This window comes from Panthera leo, chromosome D3 (genome assembly GCF_018350215.1).
Source record: "Panthera leo isolate Ple1 chromosome D3, P.leo_Ple1_pat1.1, whole genome shotgun sequence".
Taxonomy (NCBI): domain Eukaryota; kingdom Metazoa; phylum Chordata; class Mammalia; order Carnivora; family Felidae; genus Panthera; species Panthera leo.
The window spans coordinates 22,555,711-22,571,509 of NC_056690.1; the positions used below are offsets into that span (position 1 = coordinate 22,555,711).

The 15,799-nt window shown below is 55.0% G+C and overlaps 1 protein-coding gene across 12 annotated transcripts; it reads right to left on the reverse strand.

The window, feature by feature from the left end:
• Positions 1-1,300: 1,300 nt before the first annotated feature.
• Positions 1,301-15,744, reverse strand: CCDC157 (coiled-coil domain containing 157). Of its 12 annotated transcripts, XM_042909832.1 has the most exons (15): positions 15,526-15,744; positions 14,672-14,774; positions 13,908-13,976; positions 12,903-13,016; positions 12,597-12,749; positions 9,918-10,176; positions 7,993-8,164; positions 6,587-7,232; positions 5,798-5,875; positions 5,233-5,423; positions 3,750-3,926; positions 3,415-3,583; positions 2,220-2,359; positions 1,719-1,807; positions 1,301-1,631 (listed from the first exon to the last, which is right to left on the reverse strand). In XM_042909832.1, the coding sequence occupies exons 6-15, from the start codon at positions 10,163-10,165 to the stop codon at positions 1,382-1,384; spliced, it is 2,160 nt and encodes a 719-aa protein (XP_042765766.1). In that variant the 5' UTR covers positions 10,166-10,176; positions 12,597-12,749; positions 12,903-13,016; positions 13,908-13,976; positions 14,672-14,774; positions 15,526-15,744; the 3' UTR covers positions 1,301-1,381. The 12 variants fall into 12 exon arrangements, with proteins under 12 accessions (XP_042765766.1, XP_042765762.1, XP_042765763.1 ...); XM_042909828.1 differs by lacking the exon at positions 12,903-13,016; XM_042909829.1 differs by lacking the exon at positions 12,903-13,016 and having other exon boundaries at positions 9,918-10,179.
• Positions 15,745-15,799: the final 55 nt, after the last annotated feature.

The window sequence follows — 15,799 nt, forward strand, 5'->3', positions numbered from 1 at the left end:
GGCAAGGAAGACAGACAGCCTCTAAGAGCTAAGAGTGGCCCCTGCTGCCAGTGGCCAGCAAAGAAGTGGACCTCAGTCCTATAGCTGCAAGAATCAGAATTCCTCCAACAATCAGAATGAGCCTAGGAATGGGTTCTTTCCCAGAGCTGTCAGAAAGGAATGTAACCTGGCAGATATTTTGATGTGTCTCTTCTAAGATCCTGAATGGAGAACCCAGCCACAGGGCCTGGACTTCTGACCTACAGAACTGTGAGCAGAGGGGAGCTGAGCTGTGACAGGTCCTCCCCCTGGGGCCCATGCCTCCTACCTCAGGGATCCCACCCCAAGGGCTGGCTCTCACCTGTAAGGGACAGGGCCAGGGCATCCCAGGACCGCCGGGTTTCACAGAAGCGAGAGTCGGGCAGACGGTGGCCATGCCAGTTGAGCTACACACATGGCCCCTCTCAACCCTTCTCTGTAAATTGAGGCACACTACGTGCTGGCCTCCTCACCAGGGGAAAATGTCACAGGAAGCTGAGAGTGCCTACCCTGAGAAGTCCTCAGTAAGGCCTTAGAGCTTATCCTTCACTGATGAGGTAACTTAGGGCAGGCTGGAGGCTTCGTGAGGAAAACTGGACCATGGGCCTGGTGTGGCTGGTAGCATCTATGCCCAGGTCTTAGGAGACAGGCCTGGGAAGCCAGGGCTTGCTGGGTGTCTGATTAGATGAGGCCTTGCCCTGCCTTCTAGGAATCCAACCTCCTGGATTTAGAAAACGCCTACATTTCTTGAAGGTGAACAGATCCTCAGTAAAAGGAGGGCTGCCTTTCTTGGGTCCTTAATGTCCTCATCCCAGATTCAGAGCTGGGGCAGGAGGTCCCAGGCCCAGTCTGGGGATGCGGAAGGCTTCCCTGCCCTCTGCCTGCTTCTGTGAGCCCAGAGCCGGGACCCTGTTCTCTGACACCCTTCTGCCTCATACATCCTCACTGGGCCTACCTTGGCAGCTGCTCTCCTTCCCTGACATACCCCCTACCCTGACCTTGCTCTTCATTGGTAGGAATCACCGACTCCACATCACCCTTTTGCCCTTGCTGTGGGCCTTTCACCTGGCCCAGGTACTGGAGCTTCTTTCTGTCCTTGGTGTGCCCTCTTCTCCCATTGTCCTGTCAGGACAGAGGCAGGTAGCACCCATTTACTGAGGGCCCACAGTGTGCCAGGCCTCTCCTGGCAGGTGACCTGCATGACTGGGGACTAGGTGGTCCCTGCCCAGAAAGGGGAAGGAAGGACTCTTCCCCTGGCTCAGCCAGGGCTTTGAGATCAAGGTTGCTGTGGGCAGATGGCCAGGGCTTTATTACATTGAGTGGGTTGCCAGACACCTGCCCTCTAGCCCCACCCCACAGCAGGCTACGTGGGCCGCTCCTGGGGCTGATGTGCAGGGTTGGCCTGGCGTTGGCCTGGTGACAGTCTCCTCCTCAGCCTGGCCAAGGCCTGGATGGGGTTCTGAGCACAGTTGGTCGAGTGGGTCATGTCCTCCAAGGAGGGCTTGCTGGGCCGGCTGCAGGGCTGCTGAGGTGAGGATGCCCGGAGCTGGCACGGTAGGGTCCTGCCCGCACTGGCTGTCCTGCTGCTGGGCAGGTGCTGCCTGTCCGGGGGCCTGAGGGAGGACCAGATGGCAAGATCCCCTGTGAGTGAGGGGGACCAGCCCACCTATCTGCCCCACCTCTGGCAAAGCCTTACTCACCCTGGGGATGCGTTCTGGGCCTGGGCCAGGGCCGCTGCTCCGTGGATGCCCTTGTTGTGAGGGGCCCAGAGCTGGTCCTGTGGAATCAGCTGCAAAAAAAGCCAATATCAGAAAGGCTCAGGAAATTTCTCTGTACTGTTCAGAGAGGGTATCATCACCATGGAGGAGAGGGAGGGCCCAAACCTGTACCCACACCCTTCCTCTGAGGGGCAGGGTTTGGGAAGCCTTCCAGGGCTACCCCAGCTGCAGTAAGTGTGGGACGTTTTGCTTTCTGACAAGTTCCAGGTTGCACTTGAAATAAAGGTACCAAGGACTGGAGGGGGAAATTCGGAGCTGGCAGGCACTGTAACACTCTCATGCCTGCTTGAAACCTGTGTAAGCCACGTGATGAGGCAGGCTTTCAACAGGTTCCCAGGGTGGGTTCTGAAGACCTGCCAGTTAGGTACCTCCTCCAAGTCTCCAAGGGTCGTCCCTCTCAGGTTGGGGAGCCAGGATGCCCACCTTAAGGCACCCCTGCTGGGCTACTTCCCGGATTTTGGACAGCATAGACCGGAGCCGCCCATTCTCCTCCTGCAGGACCCGGATGCGGATGTCGTTGGCCTGCACCTGCCTCTCCATGTCGTCTGTAACATTGCCGGAGCCTATGGAGACAAGCTCTCTGGTACCTCACCCCAACCCGTGGAACAGGATCTCAGAGGGCACACATGCCAGCTGAGGTATGGCTTGGGTTGGTGGCCTGGCAAGCACAGGTGAGCTGAGCACAGTCAGTGCACTGAGCCTTCCACCTCATCTTCCTTCTCCTGAGGCCTTGTCTCTGCTTCCCACCCCTACTTGCTGGAGGTGACTGCAGCATTGTAGAATCTGACAGCTGCGTGGGACCTCCAGCTCACTGAAGACTTTGTAACTAGGCAAGAGAGTGAATCTCTGCCAAAGCCGCCTGTTTTCAGAGGGCCAGAGAGACAGTGAGCTGTCCAAAGTCACACAGCCAGCTCTTCTTGGGTATGAGTTACAGGAATTCAGCAAAGACGTTCTTTCTCACCACTTGGGGGATGGAGGTTTCTTCTCTGATTCCATGAACCTGAGCAAGTTGTTGCTTGCTGTGGTTCTCAGCAAGTGCTCTTGCCTGCCTTGTGGGGCAGATGAAGGGACAGTGGAAGGGCCTGGAACACAGTGCTCAGGACCACTAAATTGTGGTGGATCTTCCTGGCAGCCTTGCAAATGGATTCACCCCCATCCATTTGGGTGAGGGCTGGAGGGGCTGGAATGAGAACCCAGGTTGCCTGGCATCCAGTCCTCTGCTAAGATGGGTAACTAACACTCCTGTGCCATGGGCTGCATGACACAGGACAACTGGGGCTGTACCCCTGGAGCTGGCTCCGTGGTGTGGTTTGGGGAGACACCAGGATGGGGGACACGAGGAAGTTGAGCAAGGACTGGCACGTGACATGGTAAAGAACACAGGCTGCCATGTTAGAACTGTACATTGGACTCAGCTGTGTGACAGTGGGCAGTCACCTCACCTCTGGGCTTCTGTGTCCCCATCTACACAGAGTGGATGATGCACTGTGTGTCCTGGGAGCTCGGTAGGGGCCACGCTGCAGGCTGGGGAGTTGCAGACCCAGTGTCTTGCCCAGGTGAACCCTCAGCTTCCTGTTCAGGCCCTGATATGCCCTTTCCACCACCTCTGGGTCCCTACTTGGGATCTGGGCCTCGATGGGTCTGTGCAGGTCTGGGAAGGCCACCAGCAGTCGCTCCCGCTCCCTCAGCTCCATGAGCTCCCGTTCCATCTCCGATATGGTCAGCTGCAGATCTGTCGTGGTCTGCTCCAGGCTTTGCTTCTCCCGCTGCAGGCTCTGCAGTAGCTCCTGGGGCAGGGAGAGGCTCGTCTTGTCTGAGGAATGGCTCCTGACTCCCCTGGGGACACCCCCTTCCCTTCCAGACAAGGGACTGGCCCACAGGCACTCAGCTGGCTGGATACCCCTCTGGTGAAAGGGAAGAGCCATCCCACACCCTTGCCTTGCCCGCTCCCACCTGCTGGGCCAGGAGCTGGCTCTGCCCCTGCTCCCTCTCGCTCCGTACATTCTGCAGCTGCTCCTCCACGTGGGCCCGCTGGGCCTCGGCCTCGTCCAGGCTGCCCCGCAACTCCTCACGTTCCTGGTCCAGGCTGTCCAGCTGCTGCAGCAGGGCTCGCTGTTTGGACTGCAGGGACTGAGCCAGGGTGGGCAGGCGGGTGAGGCCCAGCCGGCTGGTACAAAGGAGGCTATGGTATCTTTGACCCTCCAAGCCCTCTCCCTTGTGCCCTGCCTGTGTAGAGGGGAGGCTGTGCACAAGGGGCACAGGAAACACAGCTGTATACCCTAATGTATACCCCCAGGCCAGTCAGGGCCAAGCCCCCCAACCTGCAGACCGCTGCCCTTTTGTAGAGCAGTTGGCCAATTAATTATCAGTCTCGCCCCCTTCTTTACAGTCACAGTCTCCATTCGGAGAGGCATTCTGGGCAATATGCTTTTCTTCTTCTCCTTAGGTCTTCAGTGTCCCATCAGCCCATGTCACTTGGGACCCACATTTCCTGACATCCACTGAGTGCAAAGCAGGAAGAACCAAAGCTGGTCCGTTCTGAGTCCTGGCTCTACCTCTGGCTAGCTGTGCAGCTTTGGCAATTTCCTTAATCTCACTGAGCCTGTTTCCTTATCCATAAAATAGGGATATGACAAGAGTATCTGCCTCCTTCTGTTGTGATGAGGAATAAGAACAAGAGGGCTCCAGAGGCTGAAGCCTACCATCTGGATCACTACACACACCTGATGCACGGTGACCATGACTGTTTGCAGGGCACTGAGAAAAGCACCTGCTTGCAGTTGACAGGCTTTCCCATACTGGGCCATGCCTGATGCTGGGGACTTCCACCTGGGGTCTTGGCTTCCCAAATGAGTCTCTGAGACTAAGAATAGTCAGGACAGTCCCCAGACCTATCCCCTTCTCTAGGTGGCAGGTTACTTGCTCCCTCAGCCATACTCTTGAGGGTTCCTGCAAGGCCCCAATGCTGAGGGCACAGCTGTATTCTGGGCTTCGGCTCACACTTGCCCTCCCTATCCTTCCTCTGACTGATGGACTAATCACCAGCCCTTGGCATCCAGTTTAAAGGCCACTTCCTCCCAGAAGCCATCCTGGACTCCCACAGGCAGATGTGCCTGTCCCTCTGTAGACTCCTGCAGTACTTTTCCTGCCCCTGTTAGCCATCTGGCAGCAGAACTACGGTGGCCCAACTGCTTGTCCTCACTGGGTGGGGAGCTCCTCCAGAACAAGGCCTCCTTTGGGTATATCTGTTCCTGGATCACTGTTTCCCCAGGGCCCAGGGCTCAAGGAAAGGCTCAGACTCTTGGTAAAAATCAAACAACCTGGGTGCATGCTGGGGAGTAGGTACCCTACACGGATAACCCCCCACACCCCACCAATGGAGCTCTCTCTTCCTGCAGCCCACGTTGCAGATACCCTCAGGTGCTGGGGGCCTCACCTCCTGGTGGCGGACCATGCTGTCAACTCGGGCTTTCTCCTTGTCCAGCTCTGTGCTGGCCCAGCGGATCTGCTGGCTGGCCCCATCCAGCCGCCCTGCCAGCACCTGCACCTGCTCCTCCAGCCGGTGCACCTGCCTCTCGGCCTCTGCCCTGCGCTCGGCCTCCTCTTGAAGCTGCCGGGCCTTGGTCTCTGCAGGATTGGGTGGGCATGGGAAAGGGTAGTGCAGGGAAGCCTGGATGCAAGTCCCTGTGCTGCCTCTGACCCGGATGGGACCTGAGGTGGGGTGCGGAGGGGTCTCATCTCTGGGTCTCAGTGTCCTCAGCCACAAAATGGGGCCCTGAACACTGCCTGAAGTGGGTTGTGAAAATAGAAGGTGCTCTTTGGGCGGGAGGTGGCACCCCAACTCTGGCCATCACCCAACAGCATGGCCAGTCAGGCCCACTCTCCTTGTGGTTCCCTTTCTCTGCCCCAGAAGCCCAGGGGACAGAGATGGAGGGTGCTCATCCTGCTGCACCACCGAGCACATGGCACGGGGTTCAGGGCCATACGATGGGACTCCTCACCCACAGCCTGCATGGACTCCTGTTGCTGCTTCAGCTCCCTCTCCAGGGTGGCCACCTTCATCCTGAGGTCACTTGTTTCTATGGCAGCCGAGAGAGAGGGGTCTTTCAGAGGCTCCCTTGGCCCCAGCCAGTGCCTTCACACCCGGTGTACCCTGCAAAGCAGTGGCAGCTGTTGCCGTGCAGAGGGGCTCCCTGGGCTTGTAGAAGCTCTAGGGAGATGCCAGGAGGCCTGGGCCCCATTTACCCTATCTACCGGCTGACTGCCATGCCTCTATACCTCTCTGGGCCTTAGTGTCCTCCACAGAGGCAACAGGCTGAGAAAAGGCAGTGGTTTGCCCAAATCCGTCAGGCCACACCGCATCAGTGGGTGCTGGCCCATTTCTGATGCCATAGCTGTACCTTTGCCTGACGGCTTCCACTGAAACCAAAGAGGCTGCTCTGCTGGCTGGAGGTGCCAGGGGAGTAGCTCTGCCAGGAGCTACTTCAGCGACACCGGAGTGAGTGGATTAATTCCCTGGCTCCCTCACCCTCCTATGGGACAGCTCTGAGGTGCGTGTTCTATACCACCAGCTCCAGTGTTCCCCGTTGGGATCAAGCTCCAGTTGCCTGCAGTGTCACCAGCTTGATGAGTTGCCTTCCCTCTGTGTCTCTTGCCCACTCCTTAGCCCGGGTTTCTTTACACCAACTACTGATACCTGCAGCCCTGTTGTGGGGGCCGCTTCTGGGAGAGCCTGCGCTAGGCCATAGCAGAGCCTTGGGCACTAAAGGTCCGGGTTCTGGGGCACAGACCTGTGAGCAGTTGCTGCTTGTTGTGCTCCCACTCCACCAGGTGCTGCGCAGCTTCATCTGCCTGTCGCTGCCGTTCCCCCTGCTCCTGCTGCAGTGCCTGCTCCAGCTCGCCCACCTGCTTCCTCAGTCCATCCTTCTGGCCCTCAGCCTCCTCCAGCTGGGCCCTAAGGGGCCCAACAAGCTGAGTGAGGGCCCCCACATGCTTACTGAGGCGTGTCAGGTCTTTGCTCTGCTCTGCCGCCCAGTGGCCCATGGTGGCGGCCGGCAGCGGCCTGAGCCCCATGTTGTCCTGCACCAGCTGCTGGAATTGGCCTAAGGACGAGGGCAAGTTCTGGCTCTGACATAGGCTGATGACCATGTTGCCCACCTCCCGCAGGCTTCCCTGGACACTGATGCATGCATCACAGGGCACCAGGGCCGTCTCCACAGTCTGGGAGTGGACGCTCCTACTGTTCTTGACGGTCCTGGCTGGATATTGCAGGGATACTCTGGCAGGGAGGCTGTCTGGCTCCTGGCAGGTCTGGGGCGAGGCCGGCATTGGGGAGGGGGGCTTGATGAACTTGGCAGTCACAAATTCAGGGCTCCTGGCTGGCTCACCCTTGGCTGTGGGCTTGGAGGTGAGGGTCTCCCCTTGGTTTACCCTTTTCTGTGGTCAGGAAAAGAAAGGGAAAGCAGATGAGGGAGACAGGCCTGGAAGGTGACCAGTTTCCTGGGGATATTGTGACAGCCTCTCCTGATATTCAGACCCTCATTATCTGACACCAATGTGAATGAGAGAGAGAACCTTCTCCTTTCTACTGCCTCAATTTACCAAGCCCAGGCCCCCTCTCTGCTGCCCCCTGCCCTAGGCTCCGTGCAGTTACATGCATGGCATTAGGTGTCTAACAGTGTAGGTGTCTAACAGTGAAGCTGCAGCTGCCAGTTACTGGGGTCTTGCCTAGTGGACTTGCTTGCTGTCAGGTCACCGTAGCTGCTCGCAGTTTTCCTTTCCTCCCTGTTATGGTGATGGTGGTCCTTCTCACTGGGGATTTGTGAAGATTACGAGATAAGCCATAACAAATGGGGCTAACATTAACAGTATTACCCAACAACGCCCCGAGAGGTAGGAATTGCTATTATTCCCACTGTACAGATGAACAAACTGAGGTTCAGAGTAGGTAGGGATTTTCCCCAAAGTCCCATGCATAAAGAACAGAGCCAGGTAGCCCAGACATGACCCCTGTGGCCTGCATTGCTAACTGTGTACTGTATTTGGCATTGATAGGAAGGCTCCAGAGTTGATACTATCTCCTTCAGGAAGCACGGGGCCAGCAAAGGATGTGGTACACATATGGTGTGCAAGGAAGCTGGGACTGCGGCAGGTATGAGGGTGGCCATGGTTGGGGAGTGGGGGGGAGCCAACCCACCTGTGGGGCTGCCTGCTTGTAGAGCATGCCCAGCCTCAGTAGGCTGTTCCAAAAGCACCGCGCTGTGAGCCCCACAGACATGCAGCGCCCCACGGCCTGGGCAGAGGGCACTGTTTGCTCTGAACCAAGGTTCTCCAAGTAGCTGGCACAGCTCTGAAGCAGCAGCAGGAGCCTGTGGGCAGAGACGGGAGGGTTAGCTAGGGTAGAGCCTGGTGCAGGCATGCCTACACACCATGCAACTAGCAGCCTCTGGCTCTGAGGACTTAGAGGGCCTTAAAATGTGCTCTACTGGACCAGCTTCAAACCCAATCCAAGAGCCACTTTCTCTAGGAAGACCTCCCTGAGGGCTGCGCTTGGGGGCCTCTTCCAGGCTTCCTGGGTAACAGCACTGCTATCTGGCTGTTCCCCACTACACTGGGATGCTCTGGGAGACAGAGTCTTGCTTCAGTTGTGCTGTGAGTGCTCGGAAGGTGCTGGGTGGGTGGCTGCATTACACACATGGCTCAGAGCCTTCACCTTACAGAGGACAGAGCGGAGACTCTAAGAAGGGAAAGGGCCTGCCCACAGCTTCAGGGCGAGCATGCAGGGCAGGCATGCCCTGGAGTTTCCTGATTCTAGTCAGGGTCTCCTGCAGGGCGAGCTGCTCCTGTGACATGGGACACATGAAGACAGCTGGGTGTCTATGTTAACCTCAGTGTTCAAAATTAGAGTCAGGCTACTTTTAAGGAAGAGAGGCATTAGAAGGATGAGCTTGGATCTGCATGGGAACCAAGCTATTTTAAAGGAAGAGGAATTATGTTTACAGAGCATACTGGGCAGGTAAGCTACCTTGTATTGTTCCGAGTGCAGAAGGGTCATCCTAAACCCATCGGAGCCTTGGGCAGAGAAGGCCTGGGGAGGATGCACCAAATGCCTCCAGGGCCCACCCCTTTCTGGGCCAAGGTGTCTTCCTCTGTGAATGGGGACAACTGTGTCTGCTGCAGTGCTGGGCAGCACTGGCGGGGGGGGGGGGGGCAGGGGGAAGAGCCTGGAAAGAAGACAGAGCATGGCCTTGACAGAGGGAGTGGAGAAGACATGTCAGCAACAGCTTCCCCAGGGGCATAGGTAGACTGGGCCTTGATGGATGAGTGGGGCTTGGCCAGACCAGGAAGGGTTGGGCAGGGGTACTTGAGCAGAGGGCACAGTGTATGTAAAGGCACAGAGGAAGGAAGGTGTGTTCTGTGCTTATCCGTGTTTAGCTTTTCACAGGCTCCAAATAATGCTTTCATACTGGGGGTTCTTCTAAGTGGTTACCCTGGCTTCTCTGTCCCCAGGCAGGTCATCCCCAGACCGCTGGTGTCCTTGGCTGTCAGGCCCCCATGACTTCGGTACATGTTTGGAGCACAGGGAGCCTGGGTTTCGGGCCCCAGGAAGTGGAAGCCTGATGACCATGTTACGTTTAATGATAGTGTGGAAGTGGAGGGGCTTCAGGGCAATCTGCTGGCCTCTTCCCAGCAGGGCCAGAATCTGGAAAAACATATTCCATGTCTGACCTTGTGACACAGAGAATAGCATAGCCCACAAGACACCAGGAAAAAGAGCCTGGGATGGAAACTCTGAGCAGCAGCCGTGGTGTCCCCAAGGCACAGAAACCCTGAGGAGGCAGCGACGGCAGCTGGAGAGGCAGCTGTTGTGGTGGGGTCGGGGGGCGGGGGGCGGCGGTTCCTGGCAACCCCCTGAGGGCAGGCACGATAGGAAAGTACAGTACATGACAGAAGAGATCACTATGAGGGCCTTGAACTGACCAGCCCCCTGACAGGTACTCAGTTAAAGGTGATTATTGTCACCAACATTATCCCTGCTGAGGGGGATCCCAAGGCTGGTCTACTGGTTTAAGGGGCAGATGCCAGCATCCTGAGATCACCAGGTTTGGTGGAGGCCCTCACCTGTCAATGACCAGCTCCAGCAGAACAGCATGGGACAGCTGCGTGAACTCGGGGTCACCTGGCACATGGTCATAGTGCTCTAGCAGGGCCACCATGTCCAGGTCGCAAGCCACACGGTCAGGGAACTTCCAGGAGGGGAAGCGCACAGGCCCAGCACGAGAGAACACATCCACAATGGCGCCCTGTAAGTCGGTGAGGTCCTTGCGCAGGCTGTCCATGCAGGACTGGCTGCCCAGCAAGTGCGCCATCCTCGTGGCTCCTGCTGAGCAGAGAGGATCCCCGTTAGCCAGAGCCATGTGGCTGCTGCTGGAGGAAACTTCCTAAAACCCCAATCTGCCCCGTTCTTAGGCCAAAAGTCCAACCTAGACCCTGGGGAAAAGTCTTTCCCAGGCCTGGGTCATGGGCCCTTTGGTACCTGCTGGTGGGTAGACTTTACCAAAGTCCCTCTCATCCCCCCAACGCGATGCCCACACTGCCAATTCCATAGCTCCAGGAGTCCCTCCAAGGGCCCAGGTGTGCCAGACCCCTGCTAAAGGCTGGGCAGATACAGCTATGAACAAGTACCTATAGTCCTTCTCTCCCTGAGCAAACCACTGAACAGGCAACTGACACCTAAAAGAGAGTGGTAGTTACAGGGTAACAGGAAGAGCTGGATCATGCTGGGCCATTGTCAGCTCCTGCCTGGACAGCTGCAGCATCTTCCAGCAGGGCCGCAGGTCTGATCCCTCCAAGTGACGCACTTCAGCTCTAGAGATCTGGGCCAAACCCGACCCGAGCATGTCACACCGGCCAACACCCCTCAGGACTCCCTTGGGAGAAAGGCCACCTCTGGCCACATCTCCCCCACTGCCATACTCTGCGTCCCAACCACCATCAGCTCCAAACAGCAGTTCAAGTGCCAGCACTCATTTCTAAACCTGGGCCCGATCTGTCTCTCTGGTCTATATCATGCTTTCCCCATTCAATTCCCATCACCCCGCTAATTCCTCTCATCCTTTGGGCTTCCTGGATATCACCTCCTTCAGGAAGCCTTCCCTGACCACCCTCTAGGGCAAGACACCAGTAAAAGTGCTCAAGCAATAATAAACATTATTCTTGTGATTACTATTATTAGCAGTAGCAACAACAAAGACCATCCTTGTCTGGAGCCACTGCCTGCCTTCTATATGTCCCCTTTCCCCCTGCAGCCCATACAGAATGCTTCTTGTCCATCTCTGGAATCTGTGGACATCTGAAGAAAGTGACAAATGGTCCCTGGTCCTTGACTCAGAAGGTGGAGAAGCATGACACTGTCCTGCCCCTCCAGTGGCTCATCGCATGCCCTGCCAGTTTCACCCTCTTCCCTCTGTTCAGAGCTGGGCAGCCCTGGTTCTTCCCCACCCTGAAGCAGGGTCTCTTGTCCTTTGTGGGTTTCTTAGCAGCAGAAAGCACTTCCTTGTACCATAGCTCTTCCCTGCCCTGCATGGGCTGCTTGGGCAGTATTTAGGTCATGGTTGGTTTCCCTGATTCCCAGCAAGTCCAGGCCTGGTACAGAAGTTTCTCTTCCTCCAACCTATTTCTACCCCAACCTCACTCATCTCAGAAAATGGCACCCCCACTATGTGCAACTGGACACTTCCTTGTACTCCCTTCCTTTACCCTCACATCCAAGCGCCTAGTGCTGCCAATCCTGTGTCCAGACCACACTGAGAACCCACCACCGTGTTCGTTAGTGCTGCTCCACACTCCATCTTCTCCCTAGACCACCGCCACCGCTTCCCTTAGGAGTCACCCTCGTCCCTCTGCCCAGCATCACCTCGTCCATTCATTCTGTATATGGCCAGAGTGATCATTTAAAAGGCAACTCAGGGGCGCCTGGGTGGCTCAGTCGGTTGAGCGGCCGACTTCGGCTCAGGTCATGATCTCGTGGTCTGTGGGTTCGAGCCCCGCGTTGGGCTCTGTGCTGACGGCTCAGAGCCTGAAGCCTGTTTCGGATTCTGTGTCTCCCTCTCTCTGACCCTCCCCCGTTCATGCTCTGTCTCTCTCTGTCTCAAAAATAAATAAACATTAAAAATAAATAAATAAATAAATAAATAAATAAATAAATAAAAGGCAACTCACCCCCCAGCCTAGAACTCTTTTTTTTTTTTTTTTTTTAACGTTTATTTATTTTTGAGACAGAGAGAGACAGAGCATGAACGGGGGAGGGGCAGAGAGAGAGGGAGGCACAGAATCGGAAGCACAGCCTAGAACTCTTGAATGGCTTTCTACAGCATAAACACTGGAACACTTCCTTGGGCTCTGCCCCTGTGTGGTCTGTTCCCACTTCAGCATTTTACCATCCAGAATGTGCCCTCACCTTCCCACACTTTCTCTAGATAAGACACCTTCCTTCAGGTCCCGAGGCCAGGTGAGTTCACCTGTTACACATTCTCAGAGCACTCTGTTCTTTTCCCTCCCAGCATACGCCACACTGGCACTGAATTATTATTTGAATATTTGTAGTTGGTAGTCTGTTTCTCTACAAGTGCATGGACTGTCTTTTAAGTTCACTGTGGTATGACCTGGCCACCTGGGCTGAGAGACCTGAGGGACTGCTTGTGCCCACAGCTCCTGGGATGCTCAAAGGCACACAGAGGTGATTCCTGAGGGCTGAGCTGGCCTCTCTGGCTTCCCAGAGGACTTGGGCCCTGTCCTCACCTCTGCACAGGTGCCTGCCGGTGAAGCTGAATGCCTGAGTATGTCTGGCTGTCAGACTAGCCTGTGGGCTCTGGGGTTCAGGGTCAGAGGCTCATCCAGGTCCCTGGCTTCCTATATCCAGTGCAGGGCTGGCCCCGAGTAGCTCTTCAGTGTCTGGGAATGGATGAAGGCAAGAGTGAGTGAGTGGGCACTCAGGGAGACTTCCTGGGGTGGGGTGGGGGCAGGGAGGAGCCTGTCCCAGAAGAAGAAGAGGGTGTCCCAGGCTAGAGGAATGGAGTGAGAGAAAGCACATGTGGGGTCACCTACCCTGAGCCTGAGCACAGAGGTTGTACTTTAATGGTGTTAGGCCCTGACCACGAGGACCTAGTGTGTGTTATTTCCTGAATCTGCCTCCTTTACACAGGTGAGGAACCTGAGGCTCTGGAAAGTTAGGGGATTAACCCAAGGTCACTCAGGGAGCTAGGATTCTTGAGTCCAACATTTCTGCTCTGTCTTCAGGCCATGCTGCTTCTAGAGCAGCACTGTCCAAAAGAATTATAATGCTAGCCTTATATGGGATTTTAAATTTTCTACTAGCCATAAAAAAGTAAAAAGAAACAGGTAAGTTAATTTTAACTATATATTTTATTTAACCTAATAAACCCCAAATACTCTCACTCCAACATGAAATCAAAATAACATTATTAAGGAGATTATTTTACAGTCTTTTCCACATTCGGTCTCAAAATCCAGTGTCTATGTGACACAGCACATTTCAATTTGGACCAGCCACCATCTTCAAATGCACCACCACATGGACTGGTGGCTACTGTACTGGACAGTGCAGGTATAGAGGGTCACATCCTGTGTGTTCATGAAGCAAATGGTGACTGAGCACCTATGAATGCTGGGCACTGTGTCAAGAATACAGACAGAGAAGGACACACAGAGCCCTGTCCCCAGGGACCACCTCTGAGGACCCCTACGGGGGGCAGGTCTTTGGTGTGTCAGTTCTGTCAGTTCCACCCACGGGGCAATGAGTATCCACCCTACAACACTCATAAACACACACTGGCCCACATCCCGCAAACTCATGTTGCCACATGACCGCCTCTCGTGAGATATTGCCACCTGTGAGATTTTATTTATATCCCCAAGGAATGAGGCAGAAACAAACAGAAAAAACAGACTGAAAGATTCTGGGTTTCCTTCCTGGAATGGGAGGCAGGAAATAAATAAAGCAAGCAATCCCATCCTGGCAGGAGGCATATGCAGGTGGCAAAGCACCTGGAACTCAGGAGCTTGCTTGTGAAGACATCAAGAAACACTGACCTGTTCACCCTCAAATAACTATAGCTGCCATCTGGGACCATTTGAGATACCAACTCCTGAACTCTGGTTCTGTTAAGTAGAACAAATGCCAAAGCATCAGTAATATGTGAAAGGAAAACAACACTGAAAAATATCCAAGGTCACCACCCGTCGTTTTCTTCTGAACACTAGAGATTTGCAGTTACAAACGTGTTTTGAGAACCACTTAGTTTTGTGTTAAGTGAAGAAGCATTTGACATGGGCTTTCTCTGTAATTCCTGGGTCTTGAGTGGAACCCTCAGCCTGAAGCTGCCAGCCCTGTACTGACTGAGATCATATAGGTGATGGCACTAATTGTGCTAACATTGCCCTGAGGAAGGAGCAGCAGCTAACCCTGCCTCTGAGTTCCCTCATGCTTAAGGTGGACTTTTGACTTGCAGAGAAGGGAAGGGGCCTTTCTTCCACTCCCATTCAACATGAAAGCTCTTTCCTTCTCTGAGCCATAGGACCCTACCCCTCTGGTAAAAGATTATGCCCACCTCTGGGGTGCCTGGGTGGCCCAGTCTGTTAACCGTCCGACTTCAGCTTAGGTCATCATTTCAGGTCATCATCTCGAGGTTCTTGGGTTTGAGCCCTGCGTCAGGCTCTGTGCTAACAGCTCAGAGTCTAGAGCCTGCATAAGATTCTGAGTCTCCCTATCTTTCTGCCCCTCCCCACCTCGCATTCTGTCTTTGTCTCTCAAAAATAAATAAACATTTAAAAAAAAAAAAAAAGATCTTGCCTACCTCCTGGCCAGTGCCCCTGCTGAGATTCAAGGTCATCAAACACTTTGGAAATTCTAAAACGAGTTGTCAGCCTCTGACTCAGGATTGCTAATTGCCTGGATCCCTGGGGATAATAAAGGACCTGAATGAAGACAAAGGAATAAGTAGCTGCACTAGTAAAGGAACAAGAATGGGTTTGGATTTCCACTCCACCAACTCAAAACTTCACTGTTCTCATCTGTAAATAAGTTGCTATAAGAAATAAGTGATGTAAAGCATGTAGTGTTTGGCACAGGGTCAATAAATCCTAGCTATCATCGTTCTACATTAATAATAACAACAATGACATAAACCAGCTATGGAGTGTGTGCGTGTGAGAAAGAGGGCTGGGGTAAGACACTTGGGAGGGCATCTCTTCCTACCCGGGCTCCATTTCACAGGTGAAGAAACTGTTAAACTATCCAGACAGGGCAAAAGCCGGCCTGGATTCAGGAGCTGGGAGGGAGGGGTGACGGGACAAAGAAGACAGTATCTCAGGAGAGGAAGTGGAATGGGTGGGATTTGAGGTGAGCCTTGGGGAAGCTAGGGTCAGCAGGAACGCACCTGAAAAGGTCTTGATTTGAGATGGTCTGTGGGGCTTGAGGGCGGGACTATGGGAGGTAGAGGGTGGAACCTAAGAAAGGCAGTCCCACGGGAAAAGGGACCAGTGGGAATTAGGACTTGGGACTTGGGACTTGGGAAGGGGGTATAGAGGAGGTGGACCTGAAGCAAAAGAGGAGTTTAAGGGAGAAGGAAGGCGGGGTCTTCAGAAGGCAGCCTCGAGGGGAAGGGGCTCTCCAAAGGGACAGGCCAATGTGAGGGAGCGAGGAACCCACCTTAGGAGTAAAGGAGAGGGGGGCCAAGGTCGTGAGGTGCGGGTGGAGAGTGTCCGGAGAGTGATATAGGACGTCTCCCCAGTCTCCTGCGTTGCAGCCTCAGCCCCAGTGTCTGGTCGGCTCATGAACTGTCCCCTGCGCGCCTGCTGCTCCTGTGATCGCCTACAAATCCTAGCCTGGTGCCCCGACCGCTGCCATGGCAACGGCGTCTCGCGCTGGCACCCCTAGGAAAGGGGCAGGAAGTTGCATCACGAAGAAGGGGCGGTCCCGGAAG